Consider the following 20,107-nt stretch of genomic DNA (forward strand, 5'->3'; position numbering starts at 1 on the left):
TACAACAAGGCGATTTTACTTCAGTTAATTTCGACATCACATCATCCGAGTCGGGCAACATTACTAGTCTTCGTTCCGAAAAGTGGCCGTAAACAAGCTTGACCTTCAAAAGTGGAAAGCTTTTGACTGTAAGCTCGAATCGGCTTTCCAAATCGATACAATGAAGCCATACGTAGCGATTATCTTTGAATAGCTTCACGTCGCACGGCCTTCTCTCCACGGCGTCCATCTTGAACTAACAGTATCACGTGACGAATAGAGTTTGATAATATAGTTCAAACGCAAAGCATGATGGGATATATGCAAACTCCTCCTTTCTTATTATCTAAGTTTCGTAGACTTGTAAGTGAACAGAAAGTTGCCGTTACCACAGAGGGAAAAAAAAAGGAAGAAAGAAAGGAAAGTGAATTCGTTTCTGTATCGGTTAGTACTTACATGACACATCAATCATAGGGTTAATAAACTATATTTTTTTAAAACAAAATGCATTTGTCTTTCTGCGACCAATTAATTTAATAAAAGTCTTATAAATCTTTCATTTATGTTTCACGTCAACGCATTAGTAATTCTCCAGTTTCTGGTTTGTATTTTGACACTCGTCGCATACACAAACTTATATAACTGGGCAAACAGCTGCTCGGATCTTTCTCCAAAAATGCATTTGTTTAAAGGAAAAGAAGTGTATTTTTTTTCCGTAGGTGATTGCTGAGGAGATGAAACAACCTTGCCCTTAGAAGGTCAAATTTCATTAAATCCGTGTTTAACTGGGAAATATATTCAGCATTTTATGAGGTCTTCATGGCTTAAAAAAATGCCAAAAAAAAAAACAACAAAAATTAAAACATAAACAGAAAAAAAATAGAGTAGAAATTCTTGAAAGAAATTCCACTGAATCTTTATAATGTGAAAAATTATTTTTGAGACGGCAGCATAATCGTTTTTGTTGTTGTTGTTTTTTCTTTGTTTTTTTTGTTTTCGTGGTCACCTCGGTCTCCCAGTAAGCTTCAACCAGGACGTTATAAAATTGACTTTGTTTGATCCGCCAGGGTGATCTGCGATCGGACTATATAATTCCTTGGCGTACTTCTTTATAATAACCTGTCTCCGTCTCCGGGGGACCGGAACACCTCTATTGAAGTTACTGATAGGATCATATAATTATGTAGATAAGCTGCGTAGATAATTAACGTTTTTGCCTGCAAATCGAGGACAGACTTTATCCTCAGTTTCACCCTGAGCAGGGTAATGCATACATGGGAATCATGTATTTTGTTGTGAAATAGAGTGAGGGAGTTAATTGAGGAATTCAGCCTTGTGGCATCACCGGCATTTTCAAGTAGGCTTTGATAGATTGGACTAGCATAATTTTCATCTATTTTTCAAAAAAAAAACCAAACAAACACTGCCAGCATAATTTGCACTTTTAGCTATTTTTGCAGCGTAAAATTTTTCCTTTATTGAATATTGAACCATTTTTTTGGCTCGAGATCAGTGTTTCAGCAAAGTTAAGTAACGAAATCATTTATTTGTCTGTTTATTGCCACATTCATGGGACCTGGGTCCAACAGGAAGTGACTCAGGACTCTCTCCACAAGACTCAACTTATGGACATAACAAGCTCGGTTACCTGGGGTAGCGTCCGCGTGTTATTTGTTTATTGTTTGAGTTTCTATACTTGTCAGACAATGAATTAAGCACTCATAAAGTTTCTTGGTGAAAACAGGGTAAACGAGTTTGCCATTTACTTGTAAATAAGACAATGAGGTGTTTTTACCAAATTTAAAGTGAAAAGTAGAAGCATAATTTCTGATTTTTTTTTTTTGCTAAAACGAGCAGAGTTATTGGCATAATGTTAGAAATATAAGAGGCATGCAAGTAGCAGATCATGCTACTTTTGCGAGCGCAGTCTATTAAAGCCTATTTTCCAGGGTTACTCCCTTCCTCCCCACGCTTAATCGTAGTTTTTAAACTTTGCGTGCATAACTCTTTAATACAACCACGAAATTCAGTGACATGCAACGAACCATGATTATTTTATTTTCAACAGATTAGAAGATGGCTGGCACGAAAACGTTAATCATTATTTTCGTTATCATGTTCCCAGTCGCGATGATAACAGAGGAAGATGTAAATCATGGAGGTAACCACCAACAACTATGACATCATTAGCAAATTTAATTGAGCACCTGCGGATTGTCGCCATTCTATTTCAGCATCCTGTCTCTGCTTCATGTACAGAAAGCCCCTTAAAATGTTCATTTTTACTTTCCCTAAAAAACATTCGAAGGATTTATTAACCATAATTTTCACATCGTCAATAACACACAGTGTTTACCCCCCAAATTTTGCATGAGAATTGTTTTTCATTTTTCCTTGGAATAGGCAGTCATCATAAGAGAAATTGAAAGCATTTTACTCATGCAAAATTTTTGTGGGGTAAATAAGTTGTTTTATGGGCGATGTGAAAATGGTGAATATGCAAACAGCTTCATTTACGTGTTTTTTTAAAAAATGTTACAGTCATATAATTTAATTTATCACAATTATAATAATTGTTATACTTATTATTGTTTTGCAAAGTTGATAAAATTTCGTTAGGATACAGATTGTAATTTTTTGTTTCTATATGTTGCTATTTTGCAGTTTGTCCTGTTCCGATGAATAAAGAAGAAGAGGAGATTATTAAAGAGCGGGAAAGAAACAAAGAACTAATGGAAGAAATCGCCAGAGAAATTGAAATGACGTGCTTAGGTAAGTTAAAAAATGAAAATAACAATATTAAAAATCTTGGATGAACAAGTCCTTCCGCGCGAATTGCACGCCCTTTTGAATAGTTTAACCCTTTGGGACAGTTGGATGTGTTCTATATGGAACAATGCAGATTTTGCATTTCTAAAGCCATTTACCCTTTTAGTTTAACCCATTTAGTTGTTAAGCAGCAAATCCAGGACGTTATACATACACACAACAGCAAGTGGTAACGTTGTGAGTATGCAGCAAATCCAGGAGGTTTAATACACTATCTATAGGTAGCAATTTTGACTCTTGAGGGAAATAACCCATCCAGCCCAGAAAAGGTTGGCCACACCACCACCGGGGTTTATGTCCAATACTCTTTCCAGTGTAGTGGTGTGGGTTCTTTTAGGTCGCACAACTACCAGATAAGTCCTGTCGGACCTACGGTTTTTATTCCTTATCCGAGAAGACTACAAAGTCTAACCGTTTTCAGATGTCGCTACAAAAGCAGCACTTTCTTCTCAGTTATTTAAAGAACCTGAGTGTTGGTCCGGCCGGGGTTTGAACTCGCAACCTCCCGCTCAGCAGACCGGCACTCTCCCCGGACTGAGCTAACCAGACGGCGGAGGTTAAAAAAACTTGGAACACTGCTACCTTATTATGGAAATCCTGACTAATCTTGTGAGAGATTTAGACAAATATTTTGGGCAAAAATCCACTGCCAATTTCACCATTCGCCACTACTCTTACCAGTTTGAATTCCCCCTATTCCGGAAAGGTAAATAGCCCCAATTCCGTGAGGTGAAAGGCTATAAGTTGAACCAGATATCTATAGAATAAAAGAGCAAACGAGAAAGCTCCTGAAAACGTTTATGCTAGTTTTTTTTTTTTTTCTAAAAACGCACAAAATTTTCCGACCTGGAATTTAATGGTACCAATTTAGGTAAACGATTTCTAGTCCATGAGCCATTTTGTGAGAAGTGGGTAAAAATACAATATTTGTAGCAACCCCTTATGGAAAATTGTTTCGTTGTTATTAAATGAAAACTTAGGATGTGCTAAATTGTGATCGGTCTGTTACCAAACTTGAGACTTGAGAAAAATTGGGGGCTTATATTAAACGGTTGTGGATGACCAGAAATTTTTCCCTTAAATAATGAAACTATATGCAAATTCGAAGCCTTTCTCTCAAGTTATTAACCCCTTTCAATTGGATCAAACTTTTTCAGTTCATGGTGACAATTGAAACTTAAGGTGCGATTGATTGCATTTGAAATCCGGATTTGAATTTAAAGTCCGGATTTTAGATTTGGCAATCGAACGCGAAATGCAAAACGGATTTCACCCTCACCACCTGAGAAATCCTTCCCCAAATTTTGACTTTATGGATTTCCTTTGTACCTTTCTAGTTGGAAAAGCGAAAAAAGCAAAAAAAAAAAAAAACACTGTTCATAAGAACAGTGTTTTTTTTTCTGCTTGTTATGTGTGCGCTTGCGAGACAACTGTTCTCTCAAAAACAGTTCAAATTTTTTTCTCGTATCCCCGAAAAAAAAAAAAGGAAGAAACGAAGAAAGGAAAACCAAGTACAGGCTTATCTTCGTTGAAATCCGTTTTCAGATTAGCGTCGTTCGATTCGAATTTCAAAACTCCAAGTCCAGATTTCCCAATCGCATACGCCGGCCTTCTATCTTTAGAAGTTAGTGGTGAGTTGCCATGGCAATGATTGCTTCTGAGTCTTTATACTTTGACCCATTTTTTATGTTAAATTTTTCTTAGCCCATTCCCCCATAAAACCCCCAATTTTCTAGTTGATGTTCAAGTTTCATGTCTGAACACAGACTGATTACAATTTAGCACACCCTTAGATTTATAATTTTAAGGGTGTTACCTAGTTACATTTGTTGGGTTCTTGGCTCATGAACTATTTCGGGTGCTCGCAAACAGGAGAAAAGATGTTTTATTTCTCGTTAAACGTGAATAAAGGCAAAACTTAGCTATGAAAGTGAAACTTGCCGACTAGTAACAGCAGAGCTCAGACTAAACCTTCAGGGCGTAAACGAAAAAGAGGCAATACCACTCCTGGCACGAAAAATTATCCCGCGCTGACTGCGGCAGTCCAAAAGCGCGCGAAATACTAATAACCAAAGGTCAAATTTCGCTTGTATAGCAACCACGTAGACCAGCAACACCATACGATAACAGGCCTTTAAATGCAACATTTTTTGTTTGGATTATTGATACCAACGTTTTCTCAATGAATTTTAATCAAGAGATCATGATATCATTTGTTTGTGCTTACAGGAGAAAACGTTTAAGTCAAGGAAAATCTTATAACTAACTTTTACTTGCTGATTTGTAGACGAGTGTAAAGCAGGACTACATAACTGCCACGATGATGCATACTGCACCAACACCAAGCGTTCCTTCACGTGTACTTGCAAACCAGGATATACTGGGGATGGCGTCAACTGTGCAGGTAACATAATACGGAGCTGAAACGACCAGGATTTTACGTTAAGTTATGTGCTATTTCATACCAAAAATACTACAGCCAAATGGAAAGGTAGAAACCTGTTTTCATATTCAGCCAGTGTTATGTCACAGATTGTATCTACGAAAAGACTTTTGGCCTTGGTACGTGTAAAGTTTTGGCCTCCAATTTTCCCACAGAAATCAATAGCAACGGAAATAGTTTTAACCGCCAAAAAAAGTATATTTAAAGCCAACGCTACAATGTACGTATGTTAATACAGCAAAAAGGCAACCTTTGTATTCTTGATTTCACAAAAAGTAATAATAACAACTGCTAGAAATTAACTGGTCGAGCTCGAACTGTATCCCCAATAATGCACACAGGCTTAGTGCCAGTTAGGCTGGGGAAACAAAAAGTGTGACCAACAGATGTCTGCGACAGAAAACACCGAGCTCAAAGGCTTAGAAACAGAAAAAACTTGGGATCTATCCTTGGTAGAACGAGATCATCTTCACTAATATACCTAACAAAGCACGAAGGCCAATAGCCAGCTAGGCTGTTAGAAAGGTAAACAGGTGTTTATTACGATTATGGCTGGGGGTCTGAAGCATTACCAATTCAGGACTGCGTCAATCATTGACTTATGTCGCCACTAAAGGTGGCCCGAACCTATTTATATGCGGGTTGGTTAGGTTTTGGAATCGCGTTTTTCGGCAGCAAAATTCCAAGGTGGCTCGATGCAGTTTTTCAGGGCCAATACCTCCCAGGTTTGAGCATAAACTACGTCGCTTTAAACAAAGTTTTGGAAAAATTGCTAGCCCTTATGTTACTGCCTTACAATATATCAATAATCTTGAAACTAAAAGGTCATATAAAAGGAAGGTTAATCTCAGGAATCTTAAATTTTTAAAAAAATCTATCGAGCGGTTTAAAAATTATTCGCTAATTTGTTCAAGTAGACCAAAATGTTCAAAAACCGCTAACAAAAGCGCCCCGATACATACTAATCAAATCCTTCTTTCTAGCAATCGGCTGGAGCTATCTTCACGGTCTTTCACACACGTTTTTAAAAAGATTGACACTACTAAGAGGTGAAATTGCATGTCAAAAGCGCTTCATTTTCTACAGATAACAGCCGAACATCAAGATTATCCATTCTTTTTATCGTATTTCTAACCACAAAATCTTTATCCCAAAATATCACGATAACGCTCTTACAGATTTCGCTTAAACTTCACGAACATCGAGGCGGCTATTGGAGGAAAAAGCTCCCGTGAATGATTTTGGAAGAACAGTTCCCAGGACCGAAAAATACTTCTGTAAGTAAAATAGGCAATTGCGTCATTCGTTGCTATGACAACTCCGATGCCGTTGCAAACCTGATCATAACAAATTTTCATCTTTATCTAATACAAGTGTGGTGGCACTTTTCCAAACCTTTGTTTATGGCGATGTAGTTTATGCTCAAACTTGGGAGGTATTGGCCTTGAAAAACTGTATCGAGCCACCTTAAGAGCGGACCCGGGACAGCTGTTCTAAGCATACGTTGAGACCAAGAGACTATAAAGGGGACAGAGAGGGCATCCCCCATATACCCTATTCCATAGGTAATTCGTCTCGAGTTATTTTTAGAATCGGGATAAAGTTACCTCGCGCGAGGTGTGGATGTTTCGTGGAGGTTTCGCATGACCAAACACTGTGCAAAACATGTCGGGCGAGAGGCAATGAAAGCGTAAAAAGATCGAGAGCATTCCTGAATATTGAAGCGAAATGAGTCGGCGCTCACCTGGGAAAAAGGAATCGCTGGACTCTTTGACAACCCGTGAAATCAGTTTAACTCGGAGTTGTCGTAACTTCAGTGCTTTAATAAAATGAGAAATTTCGCCGGTCTATTGAAACCGGTCGTTTGTACAATTTAGGGAGTTTAAGATCCAACGACGCGGACGACAACTAGAACGTCAAAAAAACAATAGGTTTAATTAGCAAAACAACAACTTCGCACGTGCAACACACTTTTTTGTTCATTTCTTTCCCGTTTTTGCACGACTACGACGTGAAAATGCCTAATTTCGCGTTTTATGGAGGACGTAAATAAGCAACGACGAAATTTTATTTCTCTTTCTGAGCTTGAATATGGTCCCTTGAAATTCAGCTTTAGGTGGGTTCGCCTACAATTGACAAAGTAAGTGGGTAGGAATAATCGCTATAAAGACTGAAAAAAATAAACATCAAACCAGAAATTGCTTTCGTCAAACTGTAAATTATAAATGATTCTGAGAGAATATTCAGTGTGTTAAGGTCTGTTAAGGATTTCCCTGCTCTACTGTTAGCTCTATACAAGAAAGGAAGTGCGATTCTTTTTTAATTTCGGTTTCGCTGACACCGCTTTCGCAGAAATCTCGCTGTAGTCGTTTTCGTCGACAAAAGGAATAGCAAAATCGCTCTCCGCGTCTTCCCCCATTTTGTTCTGCGTCATTTCGTGAAGGACGTGTGGCTCTCAGCGTGGGTCATCCACGCGGAAGACATTCGCGCTATGTGATTGGCTGTTGTCTAATCCCCCTTGAGATCTGTGGTGTTAAAAATAACTCGAGACGAATTACCTATGGAATAGGGTGTATATGGGGGATGCCCTCTCTGTCCCCTTTATAGTCTCTTGATTGAGACTAAATACATAAGATAAGGAACAGGTGAAAAACGGCGCTAACCGTACAAAAGAAAAAAAAAAAAGAGAAGAAGAAATTATAAAATTAAAAAAACTGGCGGAGCTGAGCTGCCAACAGAAATAAATGCGGTCAGACAGAGGCCAGAAAAGAAAACCTGCCCAAAAATCCACGAAGGGAAAAAGTACGGGCGGGAAATCTGGAAAGGAATCAAGCCTCAAGCTCAAAGACAAAATTAAAAAAATTAAATGTAATTAATTAAAATTAAATTAAGAAAACCAAAGGAAGGTTGTTTCAGAAGCCGATATGACGTACACGCGATATTTATACGTAGCCTTTTATACTCCCGGTATGGAAAAGACAAGACAAGAGAAGAACTTTATTTATACCGCACAGAAGAAAAGACATTAGCAAAAGACAATACTACTTATGTAAGGTACAAGCGTCCTTTAGCTAAAAAGCTAATCTATTGTAGCTAGGAGGCATAATAGATTAATTAGGAATATTTAAGAGGTTCTTTCATGGAGGCACAAGTAGAAAACAATGTAAACAAACAAACAAACAAATAAAAACCGAAATAGAACTGATTCAGTTTTATAATTCAGCATTAAATCTTGATTTCCAGACATAAACGAGTGTAACACGGGTCAACACAACTGTGACGTCACTAGTTCAGTGTGCCATAACACTATAGGATCCTTCGGATGTGCTTGCTTAAAAGGTTATTCTGAAAATGGAGAAGATAAATGTACAGGTAACACTTTCAAATTCCTTAATTGAAACACTCAGATATTTCGTAGCCACGTCTCTTTCAAATCAATTTCCTCTGTTCCAAAGTGGTTTTTCACTAAATTCGCCTTAATTTAAGTCTCGTTAATTTCTATAAACCTTTTACTAGCACTGATCCCAGAGCATTAAGTTCCCTTAATAAGTCAGGTATATCGTAATTCTAGTAAGCCATTTTCGAGTTGACTCGAGCTTCTGTCTTAAAACTAGGCGACGTGCGAAGCCTTTTGATATGAAAATTAATTTCAAAGGAGAAAGGTTTGAGGATTGACCTCGTTTCGAAATGAAAATTGATGGCATGAAATGGCTATTATGGTAGGCCACAGTAATTGCTGTGAAAGAAAAAGGAAATCAGTTTTAATCATTCAGTGCCTGACTTCTTTTTTGCAGATATAAATGAGTGTGAAGCAGGGAAGCACAACTGTGATGCACACGCTATTTGCAAAAACACCAAAGGATCCTTTGTGTGCACCTGCAAGCCAGGGTATTCTGGGGATGAAGTTAACTGCACAGGTCAAAACAATACCTCGGTCTTCTTTATAATGAATCTTTTTCTAATCAACTCCATTTATCTTGCATTAGAGCCAAGTTCAGCCACAAAGTAGCATGCAGCTTAGTCCCTAGAGCTACAGTTTGTTCTTCAGTTTAAGATGAATAAGTATGGAAATGCCCTTGCATTATAGAAGTTTGTGATTTGCAGTATCTTTATGCAATTTTACATGCTTGACATATTTAAGTTTTTTAATGTATTATTATATTGTGCCCCTTCAAGATTGCATTCTCTAATATCTTGCTTCCTTAGGTCTCGCTAATCCTCTATCTATACACGTGATGTCATTAATTTTTTGTGAATTTTTCACCTGCTCAATATATAGCAAAACTTTAATGTTTTTGCTTTCCAGTATAGCCAGAAATCTCTCTTTCCCTCTCTCTTCTTATCGTAACCAATCCTAGAAACTAAAAGGTTAAGTAAATCAGTTTTGATGATTTAGTCCTGCATCTGATTTGCAGACGTAAACGAGTGTATAACAGGAGAGCACAACTGTGATGCCAATGCAGACTGCAATAACACTGAAGGATCTTTCGAGTGCACTTGCAAACCAGGGTATTCTGGGAACGGAGTTAACTGCACAGGTGATTATATTTCAGTAAAGACCTGTATCGTCTTAATGTTAAGGCTATTAATTCAGTATTATTTTGTCTCGAGTTCACACGTTTGAGTCCCTGAGTAGAATTCAAAAGAGACATTTCCAAATGTACAAATAAGAGTTTGAAGTGTAGCCTTTGATCGACAAAGTGATCGTTGTCATAATTATTTAGTAATTACTGAATGAGGCTGTGTAGGACGTGAAGAATTATGTAGAGCGAAGAAGATGTTATCCTCAATCTTGCGATGGCTCAATCCAGCTTGATCGAAGTTTAGTACATCTGATCAATCCACTGAAGGCGTTACTTCTCCCAGTGAAGATAGATCATAGATAATAAAATAATCAAGTCGCAGCCGGCTGAAGGCTGAATTGTTTAATTATTTACGATACTGACAATAAAAGGTATAAAATAATGGTAAAAGACTAATTACAATTTTGTTAATTAAGAATAATGATAATGAAGAACTGAAAAAGAAAGGAAAAATAACGTAATAACACTTAATCTTACACTATAATAACGTGTTTGAACGACCGAACATGGCTGGTTTGAACGAATTTTTGCAGCGGTTTGTGCGAAAGGGGGGCAAGTCGTAAACTCTCTCCTGTCTGGTATTGTAGTAGCCTTGGTGGTTCGGAGAAAGCAGGCAAGCGAATTTGTGCTGATCCGAGGATATACTATTTAACAGCTAGATACACTGATCGTTACGCCTATCATATATAGTGCTGAGACCAAAACTGACTAAACAGTGTTTGTATGATGTATCAGGCGCTATTATGGAGAGCGCTTTTTTTTGTACACGCTCACTTAGACAGTCGGGTAGGCTACGGTGGAAAATGGGCGAGCAATATTCTAGTACGGATCTTATTACTCTATAGTGGAAGTCAACAATATCTTTACAGCTCAAGCTGAACCAAAAAAATACAAACGCTTATTTGCGTTCTTAATAGTTTCATTTAGTATTCATCAAATCAGTGGATAGCAATTTTCGCGGGTTCTGATTGGCTTCCGTAACGAGGAACATCCTTGGATATTCACTGTTTGGGACGGGATTCTGCTTATCGTTCACGCGCGACAGTTTCGAAAGATGAAATTTTAGCGGTAACTGAAGCAGCTGCTCCCCCACTATTCTGATCACCTTCCCTTCGGAGGATAGTTGTATATTATATAAACGTTCCACTTGAGATCGTTAATAATAACAATAATAATAATAATAGTAGGGACAGTACTTTCCTTAGTATCTTTGCTGTCGCCAACCGTATGCTGCTTTCTGGATAACGTTCACTAAGCAAAGTACTGTCCCTGTAAGAAGAAGGAAAAGAGAGACCTGGGACCCGTAGTGACTTGTTGTAACCCGCTCCCAAGGACTATAAACCAGGCCGAACATCCTGCCTGAGTCTACAAGGAATGAACATAATAATAATAATAATAATAATAATAATAATGAAACTTATATAGCGCCGTTATCAACATTGCTATTTTTATCAGCGCTTTTAAGCGCTGAGAAAAAATCAAACAAAATCGGAAAAATCACGGCCACGGTCAAAACTCGATTTCGCTCCTTTTTTGTGAACAGTAAGCCTAAGGTGTGTAATGAAATAAAATGAGGTTAGTTTTTTAAAGTATTCTTTTTAACGGCCACAAACAATAAAAAACCGTCTCGACCCAAAATATCAAAATTTCACTGATTTTAAACGTGAAATTAGACGGTTTTCAGGAAGTCTTCATTCGGACACAAAAACTAAATTCAGACCTTTTTAACTATAGTTGTGTACACTAGGTCTTCCTCTTTTTAAAAATACTAATATGTGGGGGTTAATGTTTTAAATAAGAAAATAAATAGCGCATTTGTGTTATTGTTATAGCGAATTTTTAAGGGTGTTATCCACCTCGGCCTTCGGCCTCTGTGGATAACACCCTCCTCGATTTGCTTAATTCTTCATATCCTACTCAGCCTCACTCATTAATTGCTAAATAATAAGTCAGGTATATTGTAATAGGCTATTTTCGAGTTGACTCGAGCTTTTGTCTTAAAACGACGCAAATTGCGAAGCCTTTTGATATGAAAATAAATTTCAAAGGAGAAAGGTTTGAGGATTGACCTCGTTTTAAAAATGAAAATTGATCGCATCAAATGGCTATTATAGTAGGCCACAGTAATTGCTGTGAAAGAAAAACTAAGTCAGTTTTGATAATTCAGTGCCTGACTTCTTTTTTCCAGATATAAATGAATGTGAAGCAGGAAAGCACAACTGTCATGCAAACGCTAATTGCAAAAACACTAAAGGATCCTTTGAGTGCACCTGCAAGCCAGGGTATTCTGGGGATGGAGTTAACTGCACAGGTGAAAACAATACCTCGGTCTTCTTTATAATAAATCTTTTTCTAATCAACTCCATTTATCTCGCAATAGAGCCAAGTTCACCCACAAGGTAGTATACAGCTTAGTCCCTAGAGCTACAGTTTGTTCTTCAGTTTAAGATGAATAAGTATGGAAATGCCCTTGCATTATAAAAGTTTGTGATTTACAGTATCTGTATGCAATTTTACCCCTATACAAGTAGTACTAGGCGTCAGTAGTGGTCTCAAAGGATGCCGCCGCCGCCTATTGTTTAAAGGCTATTGTTCTCAGTTGTCAATCAAATTAAAAATTCAAGATGGCGCTCGGAGAGGACTCGGAACTTAGTTACTAATGAATATGTAAAAGTGAACTGATATATGTGGATAAAGGGAATGGCTTAGACATGTGGTACAGAATTTTTGTCCTCTGCGCAGTACGCATGCGCAGTGTACTACGCATGCGCAGTACCGAATCTTGTGTAAAAACGTCCTAAAACGTTTTTAAACTAGTCTTAAATGTTTATTAGGGTTATAAGTAAAGAAAAAAAGTCTTTCCCAACCTTGCTAGCATCGCAAGATTAAGAAAGAACGAGCTGACCGGGAATCGAACCCGGGTCACCTGCCTGACAAGCAGGGATACTAAACCACTGTACTATCAGCCCCTTTCCGAGTTAATCACAACAAAGTAGTCAGGTGAAAAATGTTTATTTTATTATTATTATTTTTCTTGTAATTAAAGTTTAACAATAGTGTGATTTTATTTCTATGAGAAAGAAGAAAAATGGTGTAAAGTGAGAGATCACAATCATGTCACAGGGGAGTACCGCGGAGCGGCTCATAGTTCATGTAACCTAAACAAGCGGCGTACAACACACATTTCTGTATTCTTCCATAATTTGCGTGGATATGATTCCCACCTCATTATGCATAGCATTACAGTCTTTAGTTCTGCTGGACCAAAGTCTGCAAAAGCAAGGGATTAAAAAACACTCAAGCAGTCAGAGAAATCTTAAACTGTGAGTCTATGATGCGACACATTCAGAAAGAACTCTCAGATCCATTGGAACAAAGACGTGTGATGGTGATCGAAAATAAAAATCATTTTACCTTATGAAGAAAACCTTATAAAATAGTTAAAAATTTAAATGGGTTACAAAGTTCCTTTACATCCTTGTCTTCTTGTTTTGGTAAATGTAAACTACGTTTAAAAGTCTCTTGCAATTCGAAAAGAGCCTCAGGGTAATCGTAGATGTTTCTCATTCCAATGATGGCAGTTTTCTTCACGAGTGTAGGTATAGCGTACTGTTCTTCTGACATCTGATCACAGACGTAAAACATATCTTGCTTAGGATTATAACACAACCACACGTTCCGCTCCACATCATACACATACAAGACTTTGTTGAGGACTTTACATATTTCCACGGCCCAACCTGTTCCGCCCATGCAAACATTTTTTTCTGGTTCAAAACAGGTAAACGCCAGCACCATGTCAGCTTGTTTTACCACATGATAATTTCGATGTATATACTGTAAACTGATCGGGTTGATTAACTGTTTGTTGAGACGAAAAGCCACTTTAGTTGTGATAGGAATCGCTTCAGCTAAATGTTGATGAGTTAAGGGTTGTATGGAGGCTTTTCTCGGATGGCAAGGAGGTATGAGGACATGTACTGGTAAACCATAGTGTCTTGCTAACTTTTCTGCTTCTAAATCCACACCATTTGCGCCGCCAGAGATTACAGTGAAAGCCATTGTATTATGTTTATGATGAGTTGAGCTTAACGTGAGCTTTATAGAAGATGTATGACATCATTGCCCAGGCATGTTCAATTCCCATAGGACTTGATCTTTTCTGGTGCATGCATCTCGTAGTAAGAAATAGCTTTTTGAACAATGTCATTCATCACTTCTTTGTTGAAGTCAAATAAAGAACAGTTTAAAGCGTCAAACGTAAGTTTGTGATAGCTGATGCCCTGTATAATAACTTCATGTATAAACTTTTTGTAGCCTTGTAGTAGCGAAGGGTCCATTTGCTGTAAAATTTCCTCGAGTCTGTTGGACTGCTCAGTATTGATCTTGTGAGGTAGTTGGTCCATCAGGAAGGAAGCACTGTTGCTTGTTAGCCAATAACTTAAAAAATGCCGTGGTTTCTCTGTTCACTTGATGAAATACCTCTCGGTTCAAAGCAAACAAGTCGTAATTCAATTGATCAAAGGTCATGCTTGTGTTGGCCAATGTCTCAATCATCAAGGCTCGTATAAATTCTTGGTAGGAGGTAAATTGACGAGGCTGTACTTTTCTTAACAGCTGTTCCAATTTAGTAGACGGTGTCGTAGCCCCCATGTCTTTCGGTTAGATCTTGTACCAGCTGTTCTTGTTTTTGAACCAAAGTTTTCAGTCTAGCCGCTTCTTCTTGGAGTCTCTCAAACTTTTCCTTGAGCTGTTTAATCTGTTGCAACAACTGAGCGCAATAAGCTAGTGATTTACTAGCGATGTTGATCCACTCGAGCTCACACATAATGAATGAACTGTGTTGCCCATGCATGCTTATATGAGCTGGTCACGATCGAATGATTCATCCAACTTAATGTATTTGCGTTGAGACTCTGTCAGCTTTTTCTTGAAAAACAGGGTGACAATGACTGGACTATCCTGATTGAAGTCGGGAATAGTGTTATTCCATTCTGTCACAGTCACTTCTAAAATGTCCACCAAATAACTCCGCATGGAATAAAATTGAATGGGGTTACATTCAATCAGCGTTTTTTCGTTATTATAAGCGACAGACTTCATGATGGTTTTGTTTCCATCAATGCTTTTAGTTAAATTGCAAGACAAAAACAGAGGACGTAAATTGTCTGTTTCATGAGATTTAGGAAGTGTGGATGCTTTCTTGTCCCCCATACTGGTAGTCGTTGTTTCGGTTGTTGTGTGAGAAGAGGGAATGACCGGGTGATCATCATACACATCTGGTACCTGTTCTACATGTCCCTCTACTCCATACAACACTAAAAAAGTGTTGTCTTTCAAATCATCTGAGTATTTCGCTGACAGTGGAAACCCTATGTCAAACTCGATGTTTAGTTTAGCATGTCTACTTGAAGTTTTAGTGAATTGAATAGTAAGAGTGTGATAATAAATCAAATGGGTTTTGTTTTGCTCATGAGTATGTTTTTCAACCCGCAAATGATGAACTTGTAAACCTGAACCATCAGCACCAAAGTTAGAACGGTTAAACAACCACGCATCCTTTTGGTACCACTCTAATGCGACCGTATAAGTTTTGTTGCGAGTTAAGGAGGTCATATCAATCTGCAGTTTTCCAGTGTATTTTCCGTGAGATACACCATCCACAATTTGTACCCCTCTTAACAAAGTCACACTCAGAGTCGTGGGTTTCCAATAATGGGGAGATACAGGCAGATCTACAAACTTATCGTCCAAGTCGAGTCCAAGATCCATATTCCATAATGAAAGGTTAGTCATCCAGGGTTTGAACACATTCAAAACTGTTTTTGGGGTTTCATAGGCCTGATGAATCGCTTTGTCAAAGGCTTCATTTAAATTCACAAAGCGCCAACTAAATGTGGAGCAAAGATACAGCAACCCGTCTACTACATGAATGGGTTGAGTAAAAGTAAATTTTGCATTGAGACAGGTTGCAGGATCTGGTTTTACGCCAGTAGTACCATCTGGAAGTTCCATGAGTAAATTTGGTCCCACCGCAAACACATTGTTTGCTGTTTCTACCACCCATCCCATTTGTTTAGCCAAGATCAAATTAATGGCTAAATAAGGCACACTTTTTCTGTTGGTACTTTTAATATTGTAATGTCGTAGCAGCCAAGTCGTGTAATTATCTTGAGCAGAAACATCTATTCTCCAATTATCGGTACTGTCGGCAAATTCATACCCCGTGGGTAATTTTTTGTTTAAATCCTGTTCCATCCATCGCATGCATTTGGACATAAAATCAAACCCGTTGGAGGCATCTTGCAAATCTGCTGTTTTAAGTTTGGACAAAAATTCTTGAGATTGACTTGATTTGAAAGCTTTGGCATATTGTTGAAATAAAATATCGGTATTACTCCCTTTGTACAGGTTGTGATTCGACCGAATACTGAAAGGTTTGGTAGGAAGTATGTCATGTTGTTTGGGCGGAGAGGAACTGACATGGGATGTGACAACATGGGGAATGGGATTGGAAACGCCAGGTAAAAACACACTTGCCAATCCCACTTTCCATTTGCCCGGTAACCATAAGCTTTGAGGCAAACGGTATTGAAATTGTGTGGGTGAATTGTGTTGAAATTCCTGTGTTTTTTGACTAGTCAGCGTCACATAAAACGAGGTGTCATTTGGCTGAGTCATGTTGTTTAATAATAAAAATGAGCTAATTACTCTCTTTTATAGTTTGCCCTAACATGTTCATGTCCCAAGGGGGTGATTCGTGTGAGTTCGTGACAGAAGTGACGTCATTGCCCAGACATGTCCAATTCCCTTAGGGATGTCAAGTAAGTATAAATCTGTGTATTTGATGTGCTTTTTCACTATGTGTTATCTGCAAGAACCGCCGTTTAACATGGAAGCTCCCAAGAAGAAAGCCAGAAAAGCCAAAAATAAGACAGGAGTAGAAGTAGTTCAATCCGTTCTAAAAACGCCAGAACCTCCAATGATTGAGAATGCTGAACCTCTTACAAAAGAATGGACAGCATCCCATTACACTACAGGTGATAAATTTAGGCTGCAGAAATACCTGGACCCAGAACCTCAAATGATTGTCAATGAACAACTTCCTTCCTATGAGGAAATGCAGCAGGACTGCCAAGATCTATTCAATGGACCGAGTTCTATGGAAACACAACCTGACCTAGATCCCGTGCATATCATGGAAGAAGGAGTCGCTGTGTTACCAGATGGTCGACAAGTGGAATGGTGGCCTATAGAAGGGGAATTCGATGTACCTAATTTAGAAGAACTGGCTTTGCAAGAGTATCTGATGGATGCAAGCAAACCTTTGCATACCAACTTTGTCCTGCCTGAAAAAGGACTTGCCAATGGTTATACATGCCCCGTGTATTTTGGCAATGTAGACAGCAAGCAGACAGTGTTGGATATCATTGGTAACAGCATTCATCCCAAAATCCATCAACAATGGGGAACCTTTGCCTGTCACTGTGGATTAGTGCCTAGACTCAAGCTCAGTCAAACACCAAGAAATCCAAACAAAGTGTTCCTAAGCTGCCCTAAGGAGAGAGAAGCCAGGTGTAATTACTTTCAGTGGATTCACCAAGCACCTAAACCTGTGAAGGTCCCTAAAGCTTCTACACCCTCAGCTCTCAAGAAACGAATGCATGAGATGGTACAAGAAAGATTACAGAAACGACCTAAAGTAGAGGCAGGAGGATTTCAATTTCCCTAAAAACACTTTGTTCTTGGTTGTTGTAAAAAAGTTTGTTGTTGTTTAAAATTAAACATCGTGATCTTATTAAAAACGTGTGTTTATTTGTCTAACACCCTTGGGGATTCTTGCCCGATCTTGCCCAATACCCTAAGGACCTTAGGAGGATTATAAAATTGGGGCAATCTCTGGTCAAATCACAAACTCTGCAGCCATGACTTGTGAAATGAGTAGAGAAGAAGACCTTGAAATGATGAGCGTCGATTTTGGAGCTACTGAGAGTGATCCTTTCAACACACATTTTTTGCTGTCATGTTTTGAAGAAAAGAAACTCTGCCCAAGATTTTATGGAAAGAATGTAGACAAACTGAAAGTGTATGATGCCTTAAAGAAAGACATGCATGCAGAAGTAAAAACCGAATGGGGAGATTTGAAATGTCATTGCTCACGAATTCCTATTCTACGCCTTAGTAAGACAGCCAGAAACCTGAACAAAGTATTCTTAACCTGTGGAACACCCGCTTCAGCTGAGACTCGCTGCAAATATTTTCAGTGGATTCACACACCACTGTTTATCGATAAGAGACCCATCCATAAACTCAAGTATGCGACAAACCTGAGCAGAGCAGAATGGAAGCAACAAGCGGAAGCGAATGTTGAAACGTGGAAACAGCGCAATGGTTGGTACAGCAAACAAGATGCCGAAACTCAAACAGAGCAGAATCAGCAACATGCATGGTTTGCTGAATCAGCCAAAAAGCAAGAAGAACAAAGAAAAGCGCAAACAAAGAATCCTTGGAACAGCACCCCTCTGCCAAGCACCTTTCAATCGAGTCCAGAGATAGCCAAGGAGCTCAAGAAACGAGAGCAATGGAAGGAGGCTGTTAGTATTGCCAACCATAGGTTTAATTCTCGTGTGAAAGGATGGCATCATCTTCCTTTAGCTGATGCAAATGTAGCTGAGTATCTAGAAAAACAAAAAAGCAAAGGTCATTCTCTTTCATCTGCGGATGAAAAGTTCTTAAATGCATGCATAGCAAGCAAACATGATGAGTGGAAACCTCCTCCCGGGGCTGAAAAGTATGAAAAGAACGAAGCAGCCATCGCCAAAGCAGTGTATGAAGACTGGCCTTTTGGTTATTTGCCTGAAAAAGTGTGCAGTTTGGCTTCCTATTGTCGCAACAGAAAGCAGAATGGATTGCCTTTAACGCCAGTTGAGGAACGTTTTTTTGCTCAATTAGTGAATGTATGTGTTCCAGAAGAAACAGACAAGCAAAAACAAGAAAAGAAAAGAGATTTGTTCAAGAATGTGATGCAAACAATGCTCGAAGAAAGGAAGCGGGTTTGTTACCCTATTCGTACGAAACATTTAGAACATATGGAACTGGTATCTTTTGAGGTACTCTTCTGAAACAGGCAATTACTAGTTTTGTCAATGTTTAAATAAAAGTGTTGAAAAGGAATTGTTTGTGGTTGTTTTCTTGTTAGGGTTAGGGTTAGGGTTAAAATGCTAATAAGGTTAGGGTTAAACCCTAGCCCCTTGGGATTAGGGTTAGGGTTAGGGTTAAAATGCTAATAAGGTTAGGGTTAAACCCTAGCCCCTTGGGATTAGGGTTAGGGCTAGGGTTAGGGTTAAAATGCTAATAAGGTTAGGGTTAAACCCCTAGCCCCTTGGGATTAGGGTTAGGGTATAAAGTGGGTGATTTGTTTTTAAAAGCAGTCCTTTCGTCATGGGAAATCTGCAGTATAGAAGTACTGTGTGGATTTGCCAACATATTTGTGCAGACTCTGCCTTCTTTCAAGACACTTGTCCTCCTATTGCTCTGTTTAAATTTATGATGTATCATAACCAATTGTCCTGAGGACATTATGCAATTTACATCACTTGGTTACATCGGCACTTTCCTTCTGAAGGAGTAACTGTGTTTCGCTATTTAAGGAAGCATTATTCAAAGAACATGTATTCATTTTCGTATTTAGCAGGACAGTATCTATCGTACCATGGAAACAAAATTATCTGCTTCTTATGTCGATCCTACAGAACCTGGATCACCGGGAGGAATTGCCAAATTTGCCAAAGCACACAAGATTCCTGTGTCCCAAGCCAAGAAGGAACTGCAACAAGTGCTGAGTTACACCCTGCATAAACCAAGGCGTCGACGTTTTAAAACGTTACCCACCCTGGTGTTTAAAATCAACGAACAATTTGTCATGGACTTGGTAGACATGCAAAAACTAGCTAAATACAACAAAGGGTACAAATATTTACTGACGGTGATTGATGTGCTCTCAAAATTCGCCTGGGTAGAACCGTTAAAGAGTAAAAGCGCAACAGCGATGGTAGAAGCCTTACAAAGACTATGGGCAAGATTAGGAGATCGTTTACCTCAAAAAGTACAAACGGATTTTGGCGGTGAATTTTATAATGTTAAAGTGCAATCCTTTTTTAAAAAACAGGGTGTGAATCATTTTTCTACCCATGGAGATCCTCACGGTTCCGTAGTGGAACGTTGGAATCGAACTTTGAAAACGAACATGTTTCGCTATTTTACTGCGCATAAT

At 38.6% G+C, this 20,107-nt stretch overlaps 2 protein-coding genes across 2 annotated transcripts in view; one reads left to right on the forward strand and one right to left on the reverse strand.

The window, feature by feature from the left end:
• LOC140946543 (uncharacterized) overlaps nucleotides 1-20,107 on the reverse strand; it is a 156,129-nt gene that overhangs the window by 47,057 nt on the left and 88,965 nt on the right. The gene's annotated exons all lie outside the window — the stretch shown is intronic.
• LOC140946544 (uncharacterized) overlaps nucleotides 2,056-20,107 on the forward strand; it is a 37,620-nt gene continuing 19,568 nt past the window's right edge. The window contains exons 1-6 of the mRNA XM_073395673.1: nucleotides 2,056-2,140; nucleotides 2,644-2,751; nucleotides 5,096-5,212; nucleotides 8,495-8,623; nucleotides 9,046-9,168; nucleotides 9,667-9,789. Coding sequence (XP_073251774.1) covers nucleotides 2,056-2,140; nucleotides 2,644-2,751; nucleotides 5,096-5,212; nucleotides 8,495-8,623; nucleotides 9,046-9,168; nucleotides 9,667-9,789 — 685 coding nt within the window. The remainder of the gene's footprint in view (nucleotides 2,141-2,643; nucleotides 2,752-5,095; nucleotides 5,213-8,494; nucleotides 8,624-9,045; nucleotides 9,169-9,666; nucleotides 9,790-20,107) is intronic.

The sequence above is a fragment of the Porites lutea genome, chromosome 8 (genome assembly GCF_958299795.1).
Source record: "Porites lutea chromosome 8, jaPorLute2.1, whole genome shotgun sequence".
NCBI lineage: Eukaryota > Metazoa > Cnidaria > Anthozoa > Scleractinia > Poritidae > Porites > Porites lutea.